At 47.9% G+C, this 19,543-nt stretch overlaps 1 protein-coding gene and 1 long non-coding RNA gene across 3 annotated transcripts in view; one reads left to right on the forward strand and one right to left on the reverse strand.

Annotated features, from left to right (window-relative positions):
* The window catches only part of LOC127003459 (tribbles homolog 2-like), an 86,364-nt gene extending 67,510 nt beyond the window's left edge, over positions 1-18,854 (reverse strand). Inside the window, exons 1-3 of one of the 2 annotated variants that reach the window (XM_050870178.1) lie at positions 18,719-18,854; positions 15,838-16,375; positions 13,005-13,303 (exon numbers count right to left, since the gene is read on the reverse strand). In XM_050870178.1, coding sequence (XP_050726135.1) covers positions 13,005-13,303; positions 15,838-16,179 — 641 coding nt within the window. In that variant the 5' untranslated portion in view covers positions 16,180-16,375; positions 18,719-18,854. Of the gene's footprint in view, positions 1-13,004; positions 13,304-15,837; positions 16,376-18,648 lie in introns of both variants that reach the window. The other variant, XM_050870177.1, reaches the window with a different exon arrangement.
* On the forward strand, positions 7,932-9,600 carry LOC127003460 (uncharacterized). Its single transcript, XR_007757082.1, has 2 exons — positions 7,932-8,417; positions 8,544-9,600. It is a non-coding gene; the product is annotated as an uncharacterized LOC127003460 (long non-coding RNA).
* Positions 18,855-19,543: the final 689 nt, after the last annotated feature.

The following is a 19,543-nucleotide window of genomic DNA, read 5'->3' on the forward strand; positions in this document are numbered from 1 at the left end:
GAGAGAGAGAGAGAGAGAGAGAGAGAGAGAGAGAGAGAGAGAGAGAGAGAGAGAGAGAGAGAGAGATATGAACACGAGAAATGAGATGAAAGAGAGGAAAGTTAGTGGAGAGAGGGAAAGGGAAGGGGTGAAGAAGGGAATGAAGGGAAGGGGTAGGGAAGGGAAGGGGAAGGGGAGGGAGAAGGGAACACGTCACTTTCAGACACTACTGGCGACTGGTATAAATTTTTCGCAAGCCAACCTTTTCGCAAACGCCAATAAATATTAACACACACACAGAAGCACACAGACACAGAGAGAGAAACCCAGACATTTCAACACAAGGAAGGCGGAAAGAAAGGAAAGGGAAAGCAAGAATAACATGTAGAAATAAGGAGAGAAAGTAGAGAAGCGGAAATATGAAGGAAACTAAGAAATAATGGAAGGAAAGGAGGAAACTGTGGAAGATGGCGGAGAAATGGAAGAGAAAGAACTTGATAAAGAAATGAAAATATGAAAGTAAAACGAAGATTGTCACGTAGAAATCGAAGAAATATGAATGAAAGACAAGAATCAAAAAAGCCTCAAAAAGTTGTTCGGTCTTTGAAAAAATATAACACCAATAATAATGATGACAATAATAATAATAATAATAATAATACATGTAATAATAATGGAACCTAATGACGAAAGAAACCCATCAACAATAAAAAAGAAAATAGGTAGATATTTAAACCAATACAGGTGAACGCACAGGTAAACTTCTTAGACTGAGTGAAATTATGAAGTTGCCAAAAAATAAAAGGGAAATTATGAAGTTACCAAAAAATAAAAGGAAGTTACCCCGTGAATTTAGAAAGGAGCAAAGCAGTGAAGGAAAAGAATCACAGACTTAAAACGAAAAAAAAGCTAAAATTAAGAAGTGAAAAAAAAAGATGAAGATACCGCATGAAGTTAGAAAGGAAGAACAAAAACAGTGAAATGGAAGTTACTTAGCGAGGCTGCAGTGAATTAGCGAGTGAAGTTAGCGATGCAAAAAGTTACCGGGTTGAATAAATGGAAAAGAGGAAATAGAACAAAAATAGTGAAATGGAAAAAAAAAATAATAAAACAGACCAAGAAAAACAAGTTACCAGGTGAAGTTAGGGAAGTTGGAGTCGACCCAAAAAATTAAAAGATGAAAAAAAATATATACTGAAGGAAGTTAGAAAGGAACAAAGCAGTGAAACAATTACCATATGAAGTTAGAAAGGTAAAAATAGAAGCTTAGGTTACCACATGAAGTTAAGAAGGAAAAAAACTAGTATAATAAATGAAGTAAATAACCTGGGTGAGAAGAGGAGGAGGAGTAAGGAGAAGAAGAAGAAGAGGAAGACTGGAGAAGAATACTGAATGAGCAGGAAGACAAATAAGAAAAGGAGGAGAAGGAGGAGGAGGAGGAGGAGGAGGAGAGGCAGAGGAGAATCATAAGTGAAGAAGATGAAGAAAGAAGAGGAAGAGGAAGAGGTGGAGGAGTAAGTGGAAGAGGAGGAGGAGGAGGGAAAGGTGGTTGGGTTACTGAACATTCTACCACTTTCCACGCCTCCTCCACCCACCCGTCCACCTCCTAACTCCACAAGTGAAGTTAGAAAGGAAAAAATGAAGATAAACCAACCACATGAAGTTAGAAAGGGGGAACAAAACAGGGAATTGGAAGTTACTGAGCGAGACTGCGGTGAAGGGGTGAGAGGGGTGAGAGGGGTGACTTTCCCAACCCAGCAGCAGGAGGAGGAGGCCGAGTCAGCAGGAGGGTACAAGTGAGAGGCAAGGCAGGTGAGTCAAGGTGTGTGTCCAGCGCCCAGGTAACGTAACCACCAGCTATCGGAAAGGCTGCGTCACGCTGTACCTGTGTGTCGACGTGATGCTTCTCATTCACCTATACCTGCCCGCACACACACACACACACACACACACACACACACACACACACACACACACACACACACACACACATACACATACATACACATACACACAGAAGTACGTTTTCCCATATTTTTTCTTTCATTTTCCTTTTTTTTTTAACTTTATATCCTTTTAATTTTTCCTTCCTTCCTTCCTTCCCATGTCTTTTTCATTCTTCCTTTTCCTTTTCCTCTTTTTAACTTTATTTAATCTTACTTTTTCCTTCCTTCCTTCCTCCTCTTCTGCATTCCTTTCATCTTCTTCCTCTTCCTTCTTTCTTCTTACACTTCATTTCCTCCTTCCTTCCTTCCTTCCTTCCGTCTTTCCTTCCTCATTCCCTTTCATCTTCTTCCTCTCCTTTTTTTTCTTCTCTACACTTCATTTCCTCCTTCCTTCCTTTCTTCCTTCCTTCCCTTCTCTTCCTCCTCCTCCTCCTCCTCCTCCTCCAGGTAAGATATACGTGGCGATATCTTACTGACACACGTATTTACATCAACCCCTCCCCCCTTCACCCCCCTCCACTTCCTCCTCCCCCACCCCCCCAACCTTACCCATCCCTGAATCAATGCTGAGTTAACCTTTTTTCAGCCTTTTGAGCAGGTAAAGGCCAGAGAGGAGGAGGAGGAGGTGGAGGTGGAAGGGTGGAAGAGGCGTGGAAAGTGGTAGAATGTTCAGTAACCCAACCACCTTTCCCTCCTCCTCCTCCTCCTCCTCTTCCACTTATTCTTCCACCTCTTCCTGTTCTTCACTTATCATTCTCCTCTGCCTCTCCTCCTCCTCCTCCTCCTTTTCTTATTTGTCTTCCTGCTCATTCAATATTCTTCTCCAGTCTTCCTCTTCTTCTTCTTCTTTTCTTCTTACTTCTCCTCCTCTTCTTCTCATTCATTTTATTTACTTCATTTATCATTCTTCACCACTCTTCCTCCTCCTCTTCCTCCTCTTATTATTATTTTCCTTCCTCCTCCATTAACATAAATAACACATAACGTTTTCTCATATTCTTCCTCCTCTTTCTTTTCCTCCTCTTCCTCTTCCTTGCATGCATTTTCCTATTATTCATCTCTTCCTATTCCTTATCTTCCCTCTCTTTTTTCCTCCTCTTCCTCCTCCTCTTCCTCTTCTTATCATTATTCAAAATCATGTATCTTCCTATCACTCATCATTTACTCCTCCTCCTCCTCCTATCTTCATCTCCACCGTAGTTAGTCTCCCTATCTCCTCCATCCTTGTCCTCGCTTTCTTTTTTTTTTTGGTTATCTCATCCACTCATCTCCCTTCTCCTATCTCCACTATCTTTATCTCTCTCTTACTCATCTCCTTCTTACTATTCACGTCTCTCTCTATCTCTCTTTCTCTACCTCTGTTCTCCTTCGTTAACTTTCTACTTATTTTCCTTCGCTCTCTTTCCTCTTTCCTTTTCTTCTCTTTCTTCTTTCTTTCTTAATTTCTTCCTTTCTCTTTTTCCCACTTTCTTTTTTTTCCTCTCCTTGTTTCCCTTCAATATCTCTAAGCATCCTTCCTATAGGCCTACCCTTCCTTTCCCTTCCTGTCACGTTCTATCCATGTGTCCTTCCCTCCCCCTCCCTCCTTAGACTCCATCCTTCAACCCTTCTATATCTCCTTTCCCTGCTTCCCTCTTTCCCCTTTTTCCTACCGTTCCTTCTACCCTTCCCTATTTCCTTCCATTCCTCTCCTTTCCCCTTTTTTCCTACCCTTCCTTCCTGTCCTTCTCCTGTGTTCCATTCCCCATTTCCTTCATCCCTACCTCTTCCCCTTTCCCAATTACCCTCCCCTCTTAACCCCCCCCCCCACCCCCCCACCCGTTGTGTCTACGCACCAAAAGGTTTAACTGATTACTGTCACGTCCGCCCCCGCCACCTCGCCGCCGCCGCCTTTGGGATGCTCAGAAGTGGAGTGCGTGAGAGGAGTGCAGTGACGTCACGCCGGCACTAAAGAAAGGTCACAGCCAGCGCTCTCTCTCTCTCTCTGCGGTTTAGGTTTGATACATCCTTTCCTCCTCCTCCTCCTCCTCCTCCTTCTCCTCCTCCTCCTCTTCTTCTTCCTGCCTCTCTTCCTCTCTCTCCAGGGTCGCTGTCTCTGCATCATCTCCTCCTCCTCCTCCTCCTCCTCCTCCTCTTTCCTCCTCCTCCTCCTCCTCCTCCTCCTCCTCCTTCGTCCTCTCTCTCTCTCTGTCTCTCTCTCTGTCTCTCTCTCTCTCTCTCTCTCTCTCTCTCTCTAAAACTACGCCTCTTCAGAATTAACAAACCACAAGACTGAAATACCACGAGAGAGAGAGAGAGAGAGAGAGAGAGAGAGAGAGAGAGAGACAGCCAGGCGCGTATCAGTGACGTCATCGGTTCTTCAATGACGTCATGCAAAGAGAAAATATCGCGTCAGTATTACCAAGAGCGGCTCAAGGCCTTCCCCGCGCGTGTGTGTGTGTGTGTGTGTGTGTGTGTGTGTGTGTGTGTGTGTGTGTGTGTGTGTGAAATGTATGTTAAAGTACGTAATAGTGTGTGTGTGTGTGTGTGTGTGTGTGTGTGTGTGTGTGTGTGTGTGTGTGTGTGTGTGTGTGTGTGTGTGTGTGTGTGTGTGTGTGTGTGTGTGTGTGTGTGTGTGTGTGTGTGTGTGTGCGGGGGCATTTCCACCTCAGAAACCGCGCAGCACCAAGGAATCTGCCCCATCCGGAGATAGAGTGGAGGAGGAGGAGGAGGAGGAGGAGGAGGAGGAGGAGGAGGATAGCCACATTCCTCCTCAGGTAAAGGTACTTGTGAATGCGGGGAAACACTAACCTCCTCCTCCTCCGCCTCCTCCTCCTCCTCTTCCTCCTCCTTCGCATTCTCTGGCTTCTCCTCCACTTTTATCTAACATCCTCCTCCTCCGTTTTTTTTTCATTCCTTCTTTATCGTCTTACCACCTCCTCCTCCTCCTCCTCTTCCTCCTCCTCGTGCTTCCCATCTCTTATCTCCACATCCTCCTTCTCTTCCTCCTCCTCCTTCTTCTTTTATCATCTTACCGCCCACAAGCATAACCTCCCGCTCCTCCTCCTCCACCTGGTCCTTTAAATTTCCATATCCATATCCTTTTAAAACCACATATATTGCCTCCTCCTCCTCCTCCTCCTCCTTATTCTTTGTTCTTCAGTGACTTCCTTCAGTGCAAATCAAGGAAGAAAGGAGCACAAACAACAGTCTTCGTCTTCCTCTTCTTCTCCTCCTCCTCCTCCTCCTCCTCCTCCTCCTCTTCTTCAACACCATTATCACTAGACCAATACTGCGTCCCACATTCCACTATAAATACCAGAACAACATTAAAAGATCACCACCACCACCACTATCATCACCACCACTACCACACACCACCACCACCACCACCAAAAACTATTCTTACGTTTATAAATCCTCTACATTCCCTCACTTAGACCAACCACGTTCATTTCGTTTATACTTTCTGGTACTTATTGATTCGTCGTTGTTGTTGTTGTTGTTGTTATTATTGTTGTTTCTTATCGCGTTAATGGTTTTTTTTTTGTTTGTTTGTTTTTTTGATTGGTTCGTAAAATGCAAAACACGATAAGCGGTTGAAAGCTATATCCGTCAAGAGGAGGGGAATAAGTTTGTTTGGGAATCATTTGTTTGTCTGGTTTTTTTTTTTTTGTATTCTTGTTTCATCATCATAAGTTTTAAAAGGTCACAAGTTTCTTTAAAATATCACTTGTTATCGTCGTTTGTCCTCTCTCTCTCTCTCTCTCTCTCTCTCTCTCTCTCTCTCTCTCTCGTTTTCGTTGCAATAATTATGTTAAGAAATAAAAACATGACTGTACCGTCTCTCTCTCTCTCTCTCTCAAAGGCCCACTGTAATCGCTTTATTCACGGTAAAATATTAATCTTCTGGATGGAATATTATTTTGTAAAAGATTAAGGGCGTAAGCTCCATAAATCACACACACACACACACACACACACACACACACACACACACACAAGAAAAATGCATAAATTAAAAAGAGGAAAATGTTTAAATGCATCTGACGATCTTTTTCTTTTTCTCCTTTTTATTTTATTTTTTGCTGTGTACCTTTTCCTATTTCTACGTTTTTTTCCCCCCCGCCCAGGTAAGTCACGTTCAGGTGGGTGATAATTAGGACCAAAAAAAAAAAAAAACACTCCATCAAACACGTCCCGAACTCGTCTTTTCTTTCGCCTTGGTGATTGGAAATGCCTCAATGTTTTCCTAAGGTCTAAATTTTCCCTCCCCTACGTCACACCTCCTCTTCCTCCTCCTCCTCCTGTCCTATAAAACTATGTAGGTCAATGCAAAAATATAATCGAGTCACACTATCCCTTCCTTCCCTTCCCTTCCTTTTTTTCCTTTCCTTCTTTTTCCACTACTTTCTATCCCTTTCCCTTTCCATCCCCTTCTCTTTACATTCCCTTCCCTTCACTTTCCTGTCCTTTCCCTTCCCTTCCCAATATTACAAGCCTCTTCCTCCCTTCACTCATGCTACCCTTCCTCCCTTCCTGCAATCGTTTCCCTCCCTCCCTTCTCTACCTCCTCCCCTTCCCCTCTCTCTCTCTCTTTCTCTCTCTCTCCCTCCAATCCCTCATCCCTTCCCTTGCCTTCACTCCATCTAACTTTCCTACGCAAGCTACTCATCCCTTCCTCCTCCCTCCCTTTCCTCCTTCCTCCTCCCTCCTTTCCTCCTTCCTTCTCCCTTCCTCCCCTTTCGTCAATTCTTCCTCCCTTCTCTCCGACCGGATCTTCCTGTTTACTGAGATTAACGTGGGAGAGAGAGAGAGAGAGAGAGAGAGAGAGAGAGAGAGAGAGAGAGAGAGAGAGAGAGAGAGAGAGAGAGAGAGAGAGAGAGAGAGAGAGAATGGTATGGTTTTCCCTAATTTCTCGATTGCTGGGGAAATGGGAAGGAAATTTTAAAGGGAAATGATTTATGGGTGGTGGTGGTGATGGTGGTGGTGCGTGCAAAATGGAAAGCATAAGTGCGTTGCTAGGTGTGTGTGTGTGTGTGTGTGTGTGTGTGTGTGTGTGTGTGTGTGTGTGTGTGTGTGTGTGTGTGTAAGAAGCTGAGAATTCTTTGTTTTCTGTCTGTCTGTCTATCTATTTATTTAACAATTTTCTCTGTTTGCTTGTCTGTCTGTATCTGGTTACGTCTGTCTGTTCGTGTGTGTGTGTGTGTGTGTGTGTGTGTGTGTGTGTGTGTGTGTGTGTGTGTGTATGCGTGAGTCACCTTGGCGACAGACAGTGGGAGACGGCACAACACACACACACACACACACACACACACATATTTTTCCTGGCTTTCTAAACGGACGGAGGAACGTTGATGAGTCATCTGCCAGAAGTGTTAATTAGTTAGTGAGGTAAGTCCCGGAAAAAATATCGGAAATTACACAAAAAATACTTTCCTATTTTCTCATAATATTACGCAAAAGAGCAAACAGCGAATGAAAGGAAATAGCAAATAAAAGTAAAGTAAACAGGAAAAGAGGAATTAGAGAGAGAGAGAGAGAGAGAGAGAGAGAGAGAGAGAGAGAGAGAGAGAGAGAGAGAGAGAGAGAGAGAGAGAGAGAGAGAGATAGTCACTTGGTTGTCTAGCTGACTTTCGCAAGGTGACCGGTCGAACTGGTGTGTGTGTGTGTGTGTGTGTGTTGCAGACTTGCTAAATGGATGAGCTCTAAGGGAACCAGTTAAAAGAGAGAGAGAACAGAAATAATAAAACAAACAATCAAAACTGTAAAAAAAAGTCAGGTACAGAGGGAATGACCAATCGCCCAGGAATGAAGGAAGAGAGAGAGAGAGAGAGAGAGAGAGAGAGAGAGAGAGAGAGAGAGAGAGAGAGAGAGAGAGAGAGAGAGAGAGAGAGAGAGAGAATGGCTGATTTAGAATAGACAAACTTGAGACACTCTATCTCTTCACCACCACCACCACCACCCCTACCACCACCACCACCACCCCTACCACCACCACCACCCCTACCACCACCACCACCCCCGCCACCTTAATCTGCACTCTGATATAATTTTAACCAAGGCACATTGCTTGCATTTAAAAGAGCCTGGGGGATGAATTTCTGAGTCGCAACATGAATACTCTTGCGCAGGTTACACACACACACACACACATACTTGGCAAAACCCACTAGTTAATCTACATACACACACACATATACACCTTTTTTTTCCTATTTTGCTAACCTCCACCACTTCAAAATTGCGCAAGGGTAAAGCACGCGTGAGAATGTCCATATCTCTACCCAAGCGCCACAGAAGGACTGACGATTAGAAACAGCTGGCCGTTGCGGGGAATGCTAAAGTATCGGCGAGGCGTTACCTAACCCCGCCGCCGAGTGAGAATCAACACCAAACTGCGCAATGCCTGCACAGCCAGCACGTGAGAATGCCCAGGTTAACTAGAGCCTTAAGGAATGTGCGTGTGTATAACTGAATAGCGGTAGTTGATAGGTAGGAATAGGAGGACAGGTAAACGTCAGACCGTGGGAAAAGGGTGTTAATTAGAGAATGCCCAGGTTAACGTAGAGCCTTCAAGAATGCGTGCGTGTACCTGAATAGCGGTAGTAGGTAGGTAGTAGGTGAATAGGAGGGCAGGTAAACGTCAGACCGTGGGAAAAGGGTGTTAATTAGAGAATGCCCAGGTTAACGTAGAGCCTTCAAGAATGCGTGTGTGTACCTGAATAGCGGTAGTAGGTAGGTAGTAGGTGAATAGGAGGGCAGGTAAACGTCAGACCGTGGGAAAAGTGTTAATTAGAGAATGCCCAGGTAACACAGGGCCTTTAGGAATGTGTGTATACCGGTACCTAGTGAATTAGACGCACCTTTATTGTAATAGTGAAGTAGAGGAACGTTCAATAGCGGGACAGGTAAACGTGTGAGACCGTGGGCAATGAGTGTTAATTAGAGAATGCCCAGGTAACACAGGGCCTTTAGGAATGTGTGTATACCTGTGACTAGTGAAGTAGATACACCTTGAATGTAATAGGACAGGAAAAGGAGTGAGAAACGATAGGTAGACGGCAATTTAATGTGTTAACCAGAGGATGCTCAGGTAAAACAGCTCTCAAAAAGGTGTCAAATCAACTGTTACGAAAAAAAAGTGTCTTGAATTGGTAGAAAAAAGGGCCAAAAAAAGTGTCCTGAATTGTGTTAGAGAAAAGACTAAAAACGTGTCTTAAGTAGATTGTTGGAAATAAGCCAAAAAAAGAAAAAGTGTCCAGATTAATAGAGGAAAAGGCTAAAAAAAAAAGGTGATAAATAAATTGTTAGAAGATAAAAAGCTAAAAAAAAATGTGTCTTCAGTAAACAGCTACAGAAAAATGTCTGAAGAAACAACAATATCAAACCGAAATCTAAAAATCCTACCCATTCTCTACGCTCGGCCGGCTTAACAACTTCCGTGCCATCTACAAACGGGACTTCTCTACGGGTAACGCCCACGCCCGCCATCTACCGCCACGCATCGACTCCCTACAAGGCACCCGTAACAAGAGGCGTCACATTAGGAGAGGGAGAGGAGTGACGCTGTAACGGGTGACGGAGGGAGAGGCGGAGCATGTCTTCGGTGGATGTAACGGGATTACCAGAGAGAGAGAGAGAGAGAGAGAGAGAGAGAGAGAGAGAGAGAGAGAGAGAGAGAGAGGAGGGGGGGGTACAGATTATAACATGTAAGACTTCAAACAGCAAATGTAAACAAGACTTAAATAATGAACGTGATATGACACAATGAATACACGAGACAGACAGACAGACAGACACAGAGGAAGGGCCAGACAGAAAGGCCTACATATGAACATTTAGACAGACAGACAGACGGACGGATAAAGATAACGCAACGATTCTGATACACAAAGGTTAGAGGAAAAAAAGATACACACACACACACACACACACACACACACATACACACGACGCACATGAAATAAAGACGTGTCGGATGAATAAAGAGAGAGAGAGAGAGAGAGAGGACTGACCCCACGCATACCTCTCTCTCTCTCTCTCTCTGCTTGTTCCTGTCTTAGTGTTGCAATATGTGTCTTCACCTGCTCTCGCCTCCACCAGGTAAAGCAAACAGGTGCAAAGGCTTTCAAATTATTAACCTCTCTCTCTCTCTCTCTCTCTCTCTCTCTCTCTCTCTCTCTCTCTCTCTCTCTCTCTCTCTCTCTCTCTCTCTCTCTCTGGGGATATTCCTTGCTTGCTTTTTCCTATAACGTCTTGACAGTGGATAAATATTTCTGTAGTAGTAGTAGTAGTAGTAGTAGTGGTGGTGGTGGTGGTAGTGGGGGGAGGGGGGGTAAAGGTGACTCCAAGGCCAGTAGAAAAAAAAAACCTGTCATAAAGTAGAAAAAACCACCTGCGACAAGACTCGTGACACCTGCCTCTATACGCCTGCACACCTGAGCGACCTTTCTCTCTCTCTCTCTCTCTCTCTCTCTCTCTCTCTCTCTCTCTCTCTCTCTCTCTCTCTCTCTCTCTCTCTCAGGTGTTGTGATATACCTGCCTCACCTTCACGATATTGCACAGGTAAACAAAGGGATGCGGCCACTTCCTTCTCTCAACAACAAGAACAACAGCAACAGCTCCTCCTCCTACTCCACCTTCTCTTATACTACTACTACTACTATTGGCAAGGAATTGGAACTCTTCAACCTTATCCTAGTATGCCTCTCTCTCTCTCTCTCTCTCTCTCTCTCTCTCTCTCTCTCTCTCTCTCTCTCTCTCTCTCTCTCTCTCTAAGGATCTGGGATATCCTTATCGGGCATATCACACACACACACACACACACACACACACACAGAATAACAAGGGTCTATCTAGCGGCCTAGTGACGCAATTCAAGTAGGTTTGCATTCCAGCGCAGAAGCAACTTATTACGTACACACATACACACACACATACATACGTACATACATGGACCCTTGCAAACATGTGCGTGTAGCCAAGCTGTGTATGTATGTATGCATGTATGTATGTATGTTTGTGTATGTGAAGGAGCGTGTTAATGAATGAATGTATGTGTGTATGTGTGTGTGTGCGTCTACTTTCTATGTATGTGTGTGTGTATGTGTGTATGTGCCTCTATTCCTTATGTAAGTTTTCATGTGCGTGTGTGTGCCTGTTTCTAGGACCCCCAAATATGAGAGAGAGAGAGAGAGAGAGAGAGAGAGAGAGAGAGAGAGAGAGAGAGAGAGAGAGAGAGAGAGAGAGAGAGAGAGAGAGAGAGAGAGAGAGAGAGAGAGAGAATATGATATAACAAGTCAAATGCTGAATAATTTCCTTGATGATGGACAGGAAAAAAAAAAGAAAGCGAGAAGAAAAGAACAAAAAAAAGCTGAACAAAGGCAAGGTAACGACATAAAAGAGAAAGAGGGGGAGAAAAAATAACGAGACTAGGAAACAAAGGAAGGAAAGGAGAGAAAAAAAAGCGAACAGGGAGAAGAAGAAAACGAGAAAAAATAACGAGAACGAGACAAAGAAATACAAACAAACAAATCACACCACAAACACAAACAACCAGTAAGAAAGAGAAAAATAAAAAAGAGGCAGAAAATTCATGATAAAAGAAAAAAAGAAGAAAAAAGAAAATGAAATAACGATAAATGGAAACAAAGATAGGCCTTGGAATGGATGGATGGGGATGACCTTGCAATGTCCTAGCCCACGGGGTCATCGCAGGCTGCTTGGGAGGATGGGGGGGGGGCGGGGGGAGGGAGTGGGTAGGTGGGTAGAAGGGTGGGAGAGAAGTGGAGGGTCCTGCAAGCTTCCAACCCGATCCTTTGCCTTCCCCAGAGAGAGAGAGAGAGAGAGAGAGAGAGGGGGGGGGGGAAAGTCACGACATCCTAGGAGATAGAGGAAAAGGTAAGTAATAGAAGTCAAGGATGGGAGAATAAGGTGATAAATTATTGAATGGAGGAAGAGAGGAAGAGAAGAATAAATGGAGAGAAGAAAGGTAAAGAAACGAGATAAATAGAGAAGGGTGAAGAAAAGAAGGATGAGAGAGAGAGAGAGAGAGAGAGAGAGAGAGAGAGAGGGGTGGTGTCACAATCCAGTAATTTATTCTGTGCGTCGAGATTATAAAACAATGCATGATGCTGTTGACTCGGTTACTGCGTTTTAGCAACCTCCCCCCTCCCTTTTTCCCTCCCTTTAACCCTTTTTCCCCTTCCATTTTTCCTCTGAAGACTGATCCTTAAAACCCCTTCCTTCCCCTCATTTCACTCCCCTTCCCATTCCTCGCGTCTTTCCCTTTCCTTAGTGTCCTACATTCCTCCTTTCACCCATTCCCCCTTCTCTCCACCTTCTCCTCCTCCTCCACACCCCAACGCCGCCAAGTAAAGGAGGAAGAAGAGAAGGAAGGTCGATTGGCTGAGGAGGAGGAGGACGTGTCTAGGAATGAGGCTTAGGAGAAGGAGGAAGGGAGGACTCAAGGAAGGGAGGGCGGGAGGACGCCTGGAGGTGAGGGTGTGGGTGAGGGGGGGAGGCAGGGAGCGTGGGAGGCGGGGAGGAGGGTGACGTGGAGGGCAAAGGGCGGCGGGGGCCAGACCGAGGGCGAGACGCTCACCCCCCTGCCTCCCCCGCCCCCGGCCCTAGCCCAGCTGCAGGACAACTTAAAAATACTCTCAAGGACGCAGCCGCGGCGTGCCACTCACCCTCATCCCGGCAATAAAGCGGCGGCGTCCCGGTCCGCCCGCCGCGGCCCCCGCCTGCAAGACATGGGGGCGTGAGGGCGGCGCGGCAGTACGCCCCCGCCCCACACCCACACTCGGCACCACTGTGGGCCAGAGCCGCGGCGTCGAGGCGTGAGGCGCGGGACCGCATTCCTCCCCCGCGGCCACGCCCTTGGCCACGCCCCTGCCATGAGGTCACCGCCGCGTGCATTACATAAAGGTCTTGGTGTGGCGGTGACCTTGGCGGCAGCGCCACGCCTCGCCTCTCGGTTCGTTGCCTGGTGACGGCGGGGCCACGGCAAGGCTGCATTACCCGCCCGGGCCCCGCACGCCCCGCCCCGCCCCGCCCGCCCCGGCACAAACACAACACACATGTAGCAACACTCACCTGTCGGGGTCCGTGAAGACGAACTTGCGTAGTTTGAGGTCCCTGAGAACGAGGCCGGCGTCGTGGCAGGCGGCGACGGTGGTTGCCACCTTGGAGAAGAGTCGCTGCGCCTCCGCCTCCCGCAGCCGCCGCCGCACCCGTACGTAGGAGTGCAGGTCCCCGTGGTGGGCGGCGAACACCACCCACGCCCGCCGCCTGCACGCCGTCACCACCATCTCGATGGGGGAGCGAACGCCCTCACAGCCCCCCATGAGGGCGTGGTGCGCCACCAGCCCGTGCGCCGCCCGCCCCTCCAGCGTCTGTGGGGGAGACAAAGGGGGTGAGTGACACACACACACACACACACACACGCTGCCCGCTCCCTAGGCTGCCGGTCACTGCTCCTGCCCTGCTCAGCCCTCCCCCTCCTCCCCGTCTCACCCCGGACCGCCCGCCGCGTCTCTGCCGTCCCCAAATTCCGCCTCCCGGAGCGTCCAGGTGGAGGGGCGGCCGTCACCTCCCCCTCGGCACATTCCACGCCCGTCACGCCGGGCCGGGCAGCCTCAGCAGGGCGAGGACTGAGGCGGTGCTGGCGGCCGGGCCCTCAAGACCAACAAACACGAACCACCAGAGGGCAAGCCTCGGGCCCTCCCCTCCCCCTGGCGACGCCCCGTGACAGCACTCAGCACGAGGGGGGGGGGGCGTAGAGGAAGGGGAGGAGAGGGTCAGGGGTAAGCCGGCTGGTGGCGCTGCGTTACGCTAAGTCCCCAGTGCCCGGCCCCGGTGTCCTCGGGTACCCAGTGGCCCGGACCGGCTGCCGCGCGTCCCCTGTCTAGAGTCTACAGGTGCCGGCCATGGACCAGGAAGAGGTGGGCGGCGGGGAAGAGGGAAGGGAGGGGAGGGGGGCACGGCCGAGCACGGGGAGGCATCATGGCCGGTGCGTTCCCATTACCATGATCCGCCGCTGTGCTCTGCGTCGAGGCCCGATAACCCGGAGCGGCGGCGTGTCCTGTTATCGGCGTTATCGGGGTGGTGAAACATCCTGCGATACCCCGACGAGTGTGTGTGTGTGTGTGTGTGTGTGTGTGTGTGGAGCGTGGCACGGCAACAGCACACACACACACACACACACACACACACACACACACTACGTTTCGCTTTACGCATCCTCCACTACTACTAACACTGACGACACGATCTCAACACTCATCCAAATACAGGTATAAGCAAACAGACAGGTAAGCTGACGGACAGGTGAATACGTAAACAAATGGTCCCCTTCAGCACTCCCTCCTCGACAGCGTGACAAGCAAATGCCAAAGTTCAGCACGGCGATAAGGCCACAAGCACAGTCGGCGCCACTGGGCTAATCTGGGAGCTCTGATTATGGTTGTGCTACGCTGACACCTGCTCCTCCTCTGCCTCCGCCTTCTCCTCCTGCTGTCTGTTGTTTGTTTCTCCGACTCCACATCCTGTTCCTCCTTCTTCTATGCCATTTACACCTCCTCCAATTACTCCTCCTTTTCCTCTGCCACTGTTCTTCGTTGCTTCTCTGCCTTCATGTGTTCCTTTTCTTCCTAATCATTAGTTCTTCGCTTTTGTTGCCATCCTTCGTTTCTCATCCTCCACATCCTGTTCCTCCTTCTATGCCATTTACACCTCCTCCTCCTTTTCCTCTGCCACTGTTCTTCGTTGCTTCTCTGCCTTCATTTGTTCATTTTCTTCCTAATCATTAGTTCTTCGCTTTTGTTGCCATCCATCGTTTCTCATCCTCCACATCCTGTTCTTATTCCTTGTTTATTAGTAAGTTGTTCTCTTCTGCTCCTTTGCTAGTGTTTCTTCGTTTCTCTTCGTCCATGTCCTGTTCTTCTTTTCTGCTTCTGTTCCTCGTTTCTTTTCTTCTATGTCCTGTTCTTATTCCTCTTATACGTATCAGTTAGTTCTTCACCTCCTCCTCCTCCTCCTCTGATTCTTCCTTCTCCTTCTTCAAAACATCATGGTTATCTAAGTTCTTGATCTCTTTACATCATCTTCTGTGTTATACTCCTCCACTTTCTTCTCCTCTTAATCCTTTACCACACCATTTATTCCTCTTCCTCTTCCTCAAAACACCAAACCTTTAATCTCTTTCATCCATCATCTTCCTTCTATGTCATACCCTTCCTCCTCCTCCTCTACATCGTTCTACACAACCCTCCCTTCTCTATGTCTTACGGCTGCTGAGTCTGACACAAGCGAGCCTTCAGGATGGCTTTAAAAACGTCTTCAGCGTGACACCCAAAGCCCTGACCTGTCCCACCACCTGTCCCGCCGGCAGGCAAGATTAATCAAGCCGGAAGCCCAGGTAGAAATACAGGTGTGGGAAGGTGACACAAGCTGACCTAATACCTGGCTGAATACCTGACCGACTGATCTAATTTTATCCCTTCGTGACCTGGCTTGATAACCTTTCGTAAATACCTGACGGAGCTCTTACGCAAGTGCCTGACGGACTACACAGGTGAGGCGATGCACAGGTGGGCGGGGAAAGACACTCACCTGACATTACCTGCCCCAACAAGGGATTGAGAGAGATTAAGAAGCTTTTACGTTTCCCATGCGACCTTAATACGTTGCCAGGAGGGATAGGAGAGAGAGAGAGAGAGAGAGAGAGAGAGAGAGAGAGAGAGAGAGAGAGAGAGAGAGAGAGAGACGGCAAGACAGGTGTGCACGCCAAATCAACTTAAACCTTCTAAAAATAAAGGCCTTGCGTGGAGCCTTGAGTGTCTGGCAGGAAGCTGAGTGAGGGGAGAGGTGTGAAAGGGAGAGGGGGGAGGGGCATGCATCGGGGTTGGGGGGCGTGAGAGCAGCTTACCTTGACCAGCAGGCTCTGTCCCGTGTGGATATTCGTGGCATGGCAGGCGGAGTGGTCAAAGGGGCGGGTCAGCAGATATTTGTTGCCGACCAGGGTAGGCACGGAGGGAAAGACAGGGGCAGCTCCGGGGGCGGCGGTGGGAGACAAGGCCCCCCCGCACGCTACCCCCGCCGCCCCCCGCACCACGACGGAGGGCGCGGGTGGGCCTACAGCCTCCTCCTTGTGGGCTGTGTGGGCGCTGTTGGTCTCCGCGGCGGGGCAGAGGTCGGGCAGGGCCTTATGTCGCGCGTGCAGGGGGGGAAGCCTCGCCCCCTGCCGCACAAATTCCTGGACTTCACTCATCACTATCACTGGTTACCTGACTGGCTGACTAACACTTGGGTGACACTCGCAACGCTACGCTACGGTACGCAATGCTACGCGACGCAACACTTGGTACCACAACGATGACGACGGCGACTCACTGTATGACTAAACACTCGCACGGCTACGTCTTTCCTGGTGTTGCTTCCCTTTGCTTCCTCCCTTCACGCTGCACCTGTGGGAAAGCAGAACATACCACGCCATTACTAAGTGAAACGTAACGAAATTTTGGTCATATCGCACAAAAACAACCCCAAAACTCGTCATTAGAGAACATAGACAAGGAAATCAAAACACACCACGCCATTACTAAGTGAAACGTAACGAAATTCTGGTTATATCGCACAAAACAACCCCAAAACTCGTCATTAGAGAACATAGACAAGGAAACAGAACACACCACACCATTACTAACTGAAACGTAACGAAATTCTGGTCATATCGCACAAAAACAACCCCAAAACACGTTACTAGAGAACATCAACAAGGAAATCGTAACCATACCACACACTGACACCATAGAAAACTAATATATACGTAAACAAACAAAATGCCACTGTGATACATCCCTTCTTTTGCATTCCTCTCCCCCCCTCTCTCTCCCGCCCTACAATCTTTCCTCCCCTATCTCTCTCTCTCCCTCCCTCCCTCCCCTTCTCCCTCTCCGTGTGTGCCAATAACATCGTCATATCCGCTGCCGTGACACAAGCCTCGCCTCACACGCTGAAAATAGAGCACCCACGCGGCCCTGCGGTACCCACACGCCTTGGTCTCGGTCTGGGTTCAGGAGGTAGTCAGTCAGTCACGCCATCGGATCGGCACACACACACACACACACACACACACACACACACACACACACACACACACACACACACACACACACACTGGCCATAACTGGTACACCGTTTATTATAATTTGTCCGCAAGTCTTTCATGTGCAAATTAGGTCCGTAAATAAGTATATGAATAAATAAGTCGAGTGTTTTATCCATCTGCATTTAAATTAGGTCTCAGAGGTCGTGTATAAATAATTTGAACTAGAACATGTGATGAATAAATTGACTATCAGTAAAAATAACACGGCCTAGCAATTGAAGTAGTAGTAGTAGTAGTAGTAGTAGACTATAACACAAACACCATCAAAAATATAAATAGCAAAATGGTAAAAAAAAATAATAAAATCAACACTTCTCTCACTATAAAAGCGTTGCAACCACCATCACCGTCACCACCACCACCATCTCTACCTCTACCCGCGCTTACAAACAGCTGGTAGGGTGATGCTGAGAGAGGGAGGGGGAGAGGAGGAGGAGGGGAGAAGGGAGACGGAGGGGGAGAGAGATGCGGCGTCCGTTGTGTTAGATCGTTTCCTCCTCCTCTCCCCATCTCCCTCCCTCTCCCCCTCTCTCTCACACACACACACACGCACACACACTCACTGGTATACACGGAACTGAAGTGATTGAGCTGGTGAATCTTATGAGTCAAGGATTCCCGCTACACACACACACACACACACACACACACACACACAGGTAGACTCATTCATTACCAGCATCACGAGGTATACAAGCATCAGCAACACACACACACACACACACACCTCCGTATTTAGCACCGGTAAAGAAATGGAAGAGATGGCAACTTAGACCTAACAGTATGGCGAAGGATAAGCCTTGAGCAAGCGTCTGTCTGTCTGTTTGTCTATCGCTGTCTATCTGTCCGGTAAGCCTGAACACACACACACACACATGGAGTAGGCGTAGGTAGGTTCACACAAGCTTCTACACACATTCCTACACGTCACACACACACACATAGCAGTATACCGTTGTTGTGTGTGTGTGTGTGTGTGTGTGTGTGTGTATGTAGTTTTGAACCTGTATTTCTTTAATATTATGCTGTAGGTTTCTTCTTCCTCAACACACACACACACACACACACACACACTGCAATACATACACAACCGGATAGACGAGAACCATGAGTGTTGCAAGGACACACACACACACACACACACCTAACACTGAAACACCATTGCGATAAAACAAAAAAAACACCACCACCTCCACTACCAGTAACAACCACCACCTCCACCATTACCACACCAAGGCTCTATTTCCACTCTGTCTCTCTCCCTCCCTGAACAAACACAGGGATCATATGAGGGGTTCCAAGCCACCACATACACTGGGCACATATCCATGGGTTCTGCCACTCATAAACCACTTCTCCACAAACACATAATTTACAGTTTATTCCATGGCACCATCACCACCATCACTTATTTTCGTCTTTTTCTCGGCTTCTGTTCCATGTATCACTGTTTTAAGGGCGTTTCTGGATACCTCAATCACTGTTCTTGCCGTTAGTGGTGTTTTCAGGGTCGGGGGAGGCCGCAAAATGAAGCCACGATCAAAAATGTAGAAGGATCAACTCGCTTACTCTGTGACTGGCTTTGGTCTGAGAAACCTCCTGGGGGCGACGGGTCAGTATGGGGGGCGTCACTACTAACACGGCTTCCTGGGGTGGTGTTCTTGGACGATTTACTCAGAAACAAGCCACAGGAGACTAGCGCTCTCTCGAGACAAATGAACATGTCCTCGCAGCCATCGCTCAGAGACTGGAGCCCCGCCACCCGCGCGCCGCCATTATAAGCGGCTCGACCAGGGTTGACTCAGGCCTCCACCGCCATATTTTCTCCATTTCCCTCCATTCCACCTATATCTCCACCTCCACCCATCCCTCATTAGTCATTTCCAACCCGTTTTTATACCTAGATGTTGTTAAAATAGAGCTAGATCACGCGGATGCACGATATCGTCATGGGGTTACGAGACGCCGATATTTTTTAGTTTACAGAGACTGGCAACTGGTATTATGACACTGAAGGAGCCTGGACTTGAAGCTTATACCTATTTTTCCTTTGCTTTACACTGGGATCGTTATCTAAGGCGGTGGAGGCTAATTTCTCGGGGTCTTCACCAGGCACGCAAGCAGACCGGGACAATGGGATGGGACCATGTCTGATCTGCCGTCCACAACTCAAGCTCCTCTCTGCCTCGTCTGGTGACATAAGCTTCATTGTATTAGCGCCAAGCCAAAGCTCTGTTCATCAACGCAAAGCAGTGTCTCTTTCGTCACTTGTATTGTGTTCTAATCCCAAGTACTGCGCCGTCTCGCAACACTACATCATTTCATTCATGCAGTCAATGCAACTCCCCGCGCCACCCCTTCCCCATTCCTCCCCTCACGCTGAAAACTCACCCCCAAGACTCAACCCACCGACAATACCAAGCGACACGTATATAAAGACACCCGAGAATCAATTTATAGACCC

This window comes from Eriocheir sinensis, chromosome 25 (assembly GCF_024679095.1).
Source record: "Eriocheir sinensis breed Jianghai 21 chromosome 25, ASM2467909v1, whole genome shotgun sequence".
Taxonomy (NCBI): Eukaryota; Metazoa; Arthropoda; class Malacostraca; order Decapoda; family Varunidae; genus Eriocheir; species Eriocheir sinensis.